At 41.7% G+C, this 8987-nt stretch overlaps 1 protein-coding gene across 1 annotated transcript in view; it reads left to right on the forward strand.

The window, feature by feature from the left end:
• The window catches only part of SLC36A3 (solute carrier family 36 member 3), a 29690-nt gene extending 26688 nt beyond the window's left edge, over window positions 1-3002 (forward strand). The window contains exon 10 of the mRNA XM_003782027.1: window positions 2693-3002. Within this exon, the coding sequence (XP_003782075.1) occupies window positions 2693-2979 (287 nt within the window). The 3' untranslated portion in view covers window positions 2980-3002. The remainder of the gene's footprint in view (window positions 1-2692) is intronic.
• Window positions 3003-8987: the final 5985 nt, after the last annotated feature.

The following is an 8987-nucleotide window of genomic DNA, read 5'->3' on the forward strand; positions in this document are numbered from 1 at the left end:
CAACCTCAAACTCCTGGGCTTAAGCAATTCTCTTGCCTCAGTCTCCCAAGTAGTCTACCTGCCACAATGCCCAGCTATTTTTTGTTGCAGTTGTCATTGCCGTTTAGCTGGCCGGGGCTTGGTTTAAACCGGCCACTCTCAGTGTATGTGGCTGGCTCCGTAACCACTGTACTACAGGGGCCAAGCCCTCCCTCTCTTTCTTCACACTCTTTTCCATTCATTCATTCATTCACAGGTGCCATTGTAGGTGTTTGCAAAACATCAGGAACAGGGCTGGGGAATTCTTTCTTTGGAGCATGTCCAGACAAAGAGAATAAGAAAAGGTGCCCCATGAGGAATAAGCAAAAGAACTAGGGAAGTTTTGCCTGGAGAAACAAAAGCTCGGGGAATTCTTATATTTGTCCTTGAACATCTGTGGGGTTACCATACAGGGGAGAGAGTTAATTTTGTCTTAAAGGCTCCAAGAGTCAGAGTTTAAAGCTGAAAGAGTCGAGTCTCTGTACAGGGTCAGAAGAAATCTTTTAACTCTTGGAGGTGTCCAGCAGAAGAGCAGACTGTCAGATAATGTGCTTTAAATAGTTGGATTCAACAAGCAAGAACAGCACACCTGCTTGGTTTAAGACATAAGAGTTCTCAGTCTGTACTAAGACATCAGAAGCCTACAGATATATTGTTTGAGATCATTTCTAATAGGAAGGATGTAAGTTGAAGTGAAAGACAAAGTAGCCACTGAGGACCTTAGAAAACATGGTTAGAGACCCCTGACCTCCTAATGACATGTCCTGCTCCTGTTATACACATGCTGAATGACCAATGACCACTTCTTCCTTTATTCATCTGTGAATTCTGTCCCCTGTTGAATTGTTGAAGGATCCATTCAACCATCATTTGTTAATCACCCGCTACCTGACTGATGTTGTGCTGGGCACTAGGGATACAAATGAATAATGAAGGATACATAGCTCCTGCCCTCACAGGACTTAAAGTTGAAGGGCAAATATATGCAAAGAAATATATGCGATGAATGTTAAAATGGAACTCAAGGATGAATGTTCAGTGGAACTCAAGGATGCACCTTATGATGGTGAAGATTGTAAGAAGACACCCTCTACGCATAAGAAGGTCCTATAACTCACCCTGGGCCACGCCAGGCAGTCCCTTCTGATGGACCTAAAGATAATTAGGAGGTTAATGGACTGATGAAGGAATGAAGAATGTAAATGTGAAGGGAAGAGGGGGCACCTAGACCCAAGGCAACTACTTACCTATGACCCCTTCAGAGAACTAAAAACACTGGAGAGAGATGAGAAAGGAGGTCTGACTCTCAAGAGGCCTTGTGCTAAGGCGTTTGGGCCATGGGGAGCTAAGGAAGAGCTCTGAGCAGTGGGTTGGTATGACCAGAAATGACCCTCTTAGAGCACTCTTCTAGTCCATCTTATATTATGGCTTTTCCTGAATATATTTTCTCTATCCCCTCAGTGTGAGCTCTCCTGGAGGACAGAAGCTGGTTTTTCTCTGTAAGCAGCTTATTAAACATCTGATGAAAGAGAGCTGTGCACAGGGACCATCCCATCAGAGGGGCAATGGACCCCCAACCATGACAGTGTATGAGACTCTGTCATGCTCTGATTGTATACGTCAGAACAGTTTCAGAAAGAGGTGATGTTTTCTTAAAGATCCAGCAAGCTTGTACAGATGCTTTCCAGAACAGGCTTCCTCTATGTTGTTAGTAGAGAAACCAGATGATTGAAATATTTAAGGTGACGAATATCCCAAGTACCCCAAGATTTATAAATTATATGAATATATTAAATTATCACATGTACCCCCAAACCATGTATATCTATTGTAGCTCAATAAAAAATTATTTTTAAAAGCATATAGATAAGTTCTGATAAAGTTCTTGGAAAAAAGCATATGGTCGTATAAAATTAAGTCATATACACTGGATATTTATTCATTCACATATTACTGAAATTGGACTTCTCTGGAAAATCTTACGCTAAATGTTCATCCTATGTGTGAGACGTGGAGATGGTAGAGTATTTATAGAAGAGAAGACCTGGGGATGGGCAACCTAGTGCTTTTTTAGGTTTTATGTCCTACTTAACTATCAAGATCCTTTTAAGAATAGAAAAATAAGTCCTTGACATTTGGATGGCAATAGAAGCATTTCCCATTTTTTACACATCCTTGCTTCCACCAGAGGTTATGTAATGCAGATGGGACAAAGGTTGGTTCAGCACCTAGATAAGAATCAAACACGTATTGAGCACCTACCGTGTGCCAAGTTCTTCCCTATACATGAGAGGGAGCATGGTAGAGTGGAAAGGACCTGAGATTGGGCAACTCAGGGGATTCTCATCTCAGCTCTGTGTGACCTTGAGCAGGTCCTGCTCCCTCTAGACCTTGAGATTTCCCATACATTACAGGAGGTTATAGTAGGTAAGTGGTGGAGGAGCCTTTCAGTAAAGATTATATGTGAAAAAGCCAAGAGACAAAATATAAAAAGAGAGGATCTGTGCTCAGGTTTAAGACAGGGGTGGAAGTTCAGCGCTGCATTGCCCGATCGGCTGCTCAAGCCTGCTCAGTAGTATCTATGGGATTCCAGGGCTTCAAAACAATGGTTTGCTTCTGAGATGGATTTTTTGCAGGGACATTCAGTGATTCTAAATTTCTTCTCTCACCACAGGTATCTCAGCCATCCTCATCCCACGCCTGGATCTGGTCATTTCCCTAGTGGGCTCTGTGAGCAGCAGTGCCCTGGCCCTCATCATCCCACCCATCCTGGAGATCATTACCTTTTATTCTGAAGACATGAACTGTGTCACCATTGCCAAGGACATCATGATCAGCATCCTGGGCCTATTAGGGTGTATATTTGGGACATACCAATCGCTCCATGATTTGGCCCGGCCCATCCACCGTTCTGTGGCCAACTCCACAAGGGTCATGCGTAACTATTTATTTTTATTCTAATATCTCTCCCTTCCTCCCACCCCCAATTTGACTCCCATGTGGATGTTATATATATAGCAAACCCATCATCTCTATATTATGGCGTCTTTTTATCTTTCCAAGGTAAATGAAGATGACTAGGGATGTCTTACCTAGAGAAACAAAGGCTTAGTTAGTACTGATGCCTCTCAGGCTATACCTTTTTTTGGTTTTGGATTTCTTTGGTAATTTCTTACACCTCTGAACCAAATCGCATTCAACCATTCCTATCACCAGTCTCATTTAATGGAAAAAGGCATGTCAGTCACCCCTGTAACCCTGTAAACAAGAGATCAAGCATCAGTGCAAACTAAAAAAAAAAATTTTTCCCTATCCTGCAGTAGCTGCCCCCAAGAGGGGCAGATTTTAAAAAGTGTATGCTAGAGGAAGGAAGTTTTTCTACTAAGATATACTAAGTGAAAGCATCACAGACAGAATAAAAGCAAAACTTCACATTAATTGTGTCCAACTACCAGCTCTGCCGCTAATTTCCTATGGGACTTTGAACAAATTCCTCATCTTCTCTCAGTCTTAGCTTCTCTGTCTATGAAATGAGACCCCCATCTCTAAAATGAAAGGTTTGACTAACTTATTAAGGGCTCTGTCAACTCTGACAATCTGAAAGTGAAAAAAAGAAATTAGTTTATTTTCCAACCACAAAGACTGATCGTGCTAACTAAGGATATGGAGTCACTGAAACCCCATGTGCTGTTATTGTGAATGTTCATTGGTGCAGCTAACTTGATGAACAGTATGTAGTTTCCTTAAATGTTAAACATATACCTACCATAGGATCCAACTATCCTGCTCTAAGATATTTAACTTAAAAAAGAAAATACATACCCATTAAAAGACTCATACACAGGCTAAGCTTGATGGCTCACATTTGTGATCCTAGGACTCTGGGAGGCCGAAGCAGGAGGATTGGTTGAGTTCAGGAGTTTGAGATCAGCCTGAGAAACAGCAAGACCCTGTCTCTACTAAAAACAGAAAAATGAGCTGGGCCAGGTGGCAGGTGCCCATACTCTCAGCTACTCAGGAGGCTGAGGCAGGAGGATCTCTTAAGCACAGGAGTTTGAGGTTGCTGTGAGCCAGGCTGAGGACATGGCACTCTGTCTTAAAAAAAAAAAAATACCGGGTGTGGTGGCTCATGCCTGTAATCCTAGCACTCTGGGAGGCTGAGACAGGTGGATTGCCGGAGGTCAGGAGTTCAAGACCAGCCTGAGCAAGAGTGAGACCCCCATCTCTAAAAACTAAGTGGGCATTGTGAAAGGCACCTGTACTCCCAGCTACTCGGGAGGCTGAGACAAGAGGACCACTTGAGCCCGAGAGTTTGAGGTTGCTGTGAGCTATGATGCCACAGCACTCTACCAAGGGCAACATAGCAAGACTCATGTCTCAAAAAAAAAAAAAAAGAAAGAAAGAAAGAAAGAAAGACTCGTTCACAATCATTATTTATAATTGTAAAAAAATGGGAAACAATCTAAATGTCTATCAATGGGGAATGATACATAAATGAACTGTGACATAGCCATACAACAGAACACTACTCAGCAATGACCAGAAACAAACTGTTAATGCACACGATAAAACGGACAAATCTCAAAATAACTATGCCAAGTAAGAGGATGCAGACAAAGAATACCACGAACTCTGTGATTAGATTTATATAATTTTAAAAGTCAAAAAATGCAAACTAATCTGTAGTAGCAAAGCAGATCCGTTGTTGCTTGAGGGAGAGAGGGGTGAGGGGCAGGTGTGACAAAGGAGCACAGAAAGCCTTGGAAGTGGCGGGTATAAAAATGTTCACTACCTTGATTGTGGAGATGGCTTCACAGGAGGGTACATGGGGCTAAACTTATTGAATTGGACACTTGAAAAATGTGTAGTTTATTATGTATCAACTATACCTCAATAAAGCTGTTAAAAATAGAACGTGAAGCATGATTCAGTTTTTCACTTCAAACAATCACATGCATATAGTCAAATAATTTTGAAGAATATACCTAACATAAATGTCCAATGAAATTTCTCCAAGTGCATGGAATAATGAGTGAAATGTTAAGCTTTTTTTGTTGGTGGTGGTTGCCTATATTGTTGCATGTTATAAAAAATAATGTGTTGATTTTTATAACTAAAGAAACTTCATTTAAGGGAGAAGTGATTAATGATGATTTGTTTCATTCTAATGGAATTATACTTTTTAAAGATGTTTTATGGTGCTTTTTATTGTGAACGATAATACCCATGGAAGCATGTAAAACATAAATCTACACTATGATGAATATTTATGGAGAACTTCACTTTCTAATAGAGTATTAATTCTGTGGCTTAAATAATAGAAATTCCAGCTGCAGTTAGCAGAGTTCCCTTCCCATAATCCATCACTCATTTGCCGGTGGTCAACTGTCAAACAACAATTGTTGCAGGAAGACGAGGCCCAAAAGAGAGAAAGAGCACCCAAATACCACGTTTATAAGAGGAAGGGCTTTATTTGTTGGCTGGGAGCTTAGGGCATAGAAGATTTCCAAATGGCCGCGCTCCCCGCAACTGGCTTGGTCTTTCCCTCTTTATCGACAGTCAAAAAGTTCCACCCCATAGGTACTCTTCTCATTGACCAGTTTGAATCAAGCAGGAGATGCTACTCCAGCCCCTACAGAATTACAAGATTTCACAGAACTTGGAAATTTCCAAGTTCTAGGAAGTTAAGTTTACAAATTCCCAAGAGCTGAGTCACCATGGAGAGGACCCCACAGGTGTATCCTTGTGGTCTCCTTGAGAACACCTGTTCTTCTAGACCTCACCCTTCTCAGGTATCCTCTCTCACAATCTCTCAGAGGAGATGTGGGGTAGTTGTGGTGTCATGAAAGAGAAAAAGGTAAAAAGGAACATCCTTTCACTGGATAGAACACTATAAGCCAGTAAGTCTTTGCTCTTTTGAGACCCAGAGGGTAAGCCTGTAGAAGGTGAGGCTTTGAAGAAAACATGGAAGCCTTACTATAGAATATGGGGCAGTGAAATGGAGGTAAGGCAGTGGTTTATGACTTTGGGTTGGGGGGAGTCATGTATATTACCGAGATCTTAATAAAAGCCATAACTCCTCCTCCCGTAAAATTCAAATTCACATATACTCATATGCATACGTGCTAAGTCTTGTATGCACTTACAGGAACAATGATGTGTCTAGACCTTGGATTACAAAAGAACCTCTGGAAAAACAGAATGCAACAATTTTTTATTCTCATAGCATTATATGATCTACAGATGGTAGATAGCCAGCCCAGACACTAATGCAGAATAGAACAATATGCAAAATCAGACAAGGGAGGTAAGCTACCAGATAAAGAAACTCAGGCTCCCACATAACTGTCATGGAGAGCACTTTCTGATTGCAGTCCTCACTCTGAGATCACTGACAAAAACTAAGCAGGTTGTTCCAGTTGTGACAATGTAGGCTGAATTCTCTGCTGCTATGTGCTTCTTTGGCAAAAACTGGGAGCTGGTGTTACGTTCAGGAGTTTCTCAAAGACTATACTGTCAGACAAGTTATATTTAAAGAGGAGTCCTTTTTTTGAAGGCTCAGCGACTGCCTTGGTATCCCAACATGGGTTTCTGAGAGCAGCCCCGAGTGCTAAAGTCTGCATCCTGGTTGGCACGCAGGCTGCCCAGGTGCACTCAGGTAGGTTAGCAAGCATTGTACAGAAGCAGAATTTTGCAGTTAGTCATACATCTTTGTTTCAGTACTTTCTCCACCTGGTATTTCTTAAAGGTCGGTCTGGGGACAATTGGTACTTCCTGGTCCATTTCTCAGGGGAGTTAGTCAAGCAGGAAGTCAGTGAGCGCTTTCCCATCTATCTTGGGAGTGAACCAGACTCATTCCATTTTGCTGAGGGCTTGCAGCCCAGGAATTTGCTAGGAGTTAACTGGTATTTTTCTACCTTAGTCTAAGCCTAATATGGGGAGCTGGCATAGAGATATTTGGGAGGATTCAAAGAATGTGGTAAAGTTCCTAAGCCCTGGGACCTTCAGAATCCTTTCCCATTGCATCTCTGTACTGGGTGAATGTGAGCTATCTCAACATGGTAGCGATGAACAGTGGCTGGGGTACAGGGGAATAATACATGAAGTCAGTTTAGGAGGCTGAATTCTGATTTTCAAGACCATTGAAAAAAAGAAAAAGGAATGAGAAAGTTGAGATTTCTCAACAACATAAGTCCTGCATACGGGGTGGGGGTGGGGAAGTCACCCATACGAGACATTAAGAGTTGGCTACCAAGTAGACACAAATAACATTAGGGCAGTGGTTTATAAGCCACAGTGCCCCTGGGAATTAACCTGACAGGCAAAGCAACTCTGTAAGGATCTATCAATAGGATTTGTTATTGGTAAACAATGTCCAGGCTGTGCCTGACTCAAACCCACATAGGAGCAATTACACAATTCCCTGATCTAAGTTCAAAAATCCAAACAAAAAGGCAGAACCTCTCTCTGACGTATCAACCCCAATTGGAAGTGAAATTGTTCTGTCCTCTCACAAGGGGAAAATTCTCAGGTCCCTTTATAACTAGTATCCTGTGAGGAGAGCTCAGTGCAAAATCTCATTTCCCATCACACTTTTATCTACTAATTTTGCATCCAAAGATGTTTCTTGTCTGCGACAATTATTCCTATGGCTTTACCTAATGGTGTGTGTGTGTCTATCATTCCTTCTGATGCAGAAGGTGCCCAGTGAAGGGACGAGGGTTTCCTGAACTCACCAAGGGAGTTCTTGGCTTTGTGCTGGAAAGAATTTGAAAGTGAGCCAACTAGCAACAGATAGTTTACTGAGAGATAAGGGCAGTGGTTTGTAAGCCACAGTGCCCCTGGGAATTAAGCTGACAGGCAAAGCAACTCTGTAAGGGTCTACTCCACAGAGTAGGGGGTCCTTTCCTGAGTAGGAAGAGGGCCCCTTATTGGGCAACGGTAATGTCTTTAAATGTTCCTGTTAGGAAGCAGCCCTAGGTGACTAACATTATCATCTTGAGCTCAGGCCATAAAGGTTAATCACAAGCTGCTGTCACAGAAAAGTAAGCTGCAGTTTGCAAGGCCTCGAACTTCATGTATCATCCATCCTTGGATGGTCTCAGGCTGGCCCATGGCTGGCAACTTCCTTGTTCAGCGTGGTTAGGTCAAAATGCCTGAACTCAGGCCCTCTCAACCTTCCCTTTCTGCCTTATCCTTACATTATTCTACATTTCATCGACATTCTATTGTGTATGCGATTCTGTTACGTATTGTTATTCAATGCATCATAACCCTTCTTGTCATTATTTATTTTGTTGTTCACATTGTCCCATATTGGGCCATTGAGAGTCCTTTAAGTTCCCATGTCTTTTCAATATGCTCCCACGATCTCATCACCTACAAGATATTTTTGCCCGAATACAAACACGGAATACCTTCCGAGTTGCGAACCCTATCCCTGCAAAAAACAAATTGACTAACTAGACTACAGAGTTTGCGTACAGTTCCTTCTGTCTTTACCTTTCTAGTAACTCATCAAAATATTGTAACTCGTTCTTTTTATTCTCCACACCATTCAGATATGGTTACGTTATTCATCTGAAATACCATTAGTTCATTTGTTACTGTTTGTCTTTCACTTTGAATTCTCCTCATCTCCTGGCTGATTTTAGTTATCATGGGGGTGTGAGAACCATTACTATGGTTCGAAGCAGAATACACACCAATATACCCAGAGGACCCACCCCTTACACCCTGTATGCCTCCTCATCCTTTCCTTTTCTTTCCATTCTATCCTCCCACCCTCTATAGATAACGAATCTCGTTAGTTTCTGCCCAATCTTTCCTTATTTATTTTGCACAAACAAGCAGGTACACATATCCTCTTACATTCTGTTCTTTCTAACATGAAATAGCAGCACATTATACTTTTTGCACTGAACAAAATATTCTGAAGACAACTCCATGTCAATTCTTTTTTTTTTTTT

Source organism: Otolemur garnettii, unplaced genomic scaffold, assembly GCF_000181295.1.
Source record: "Otolemur garnettii isolate 467f Iridium unplaced genomic scaffold, OtoGar3 scaffold00003, whole genome shotgun sequence".
Classification (NCBI taxonomy): Eukaryota; Metazoa; Chordata; class Mammalia; order Primates; family Galagidae; genus Otolemur; species Otolemur garnettii.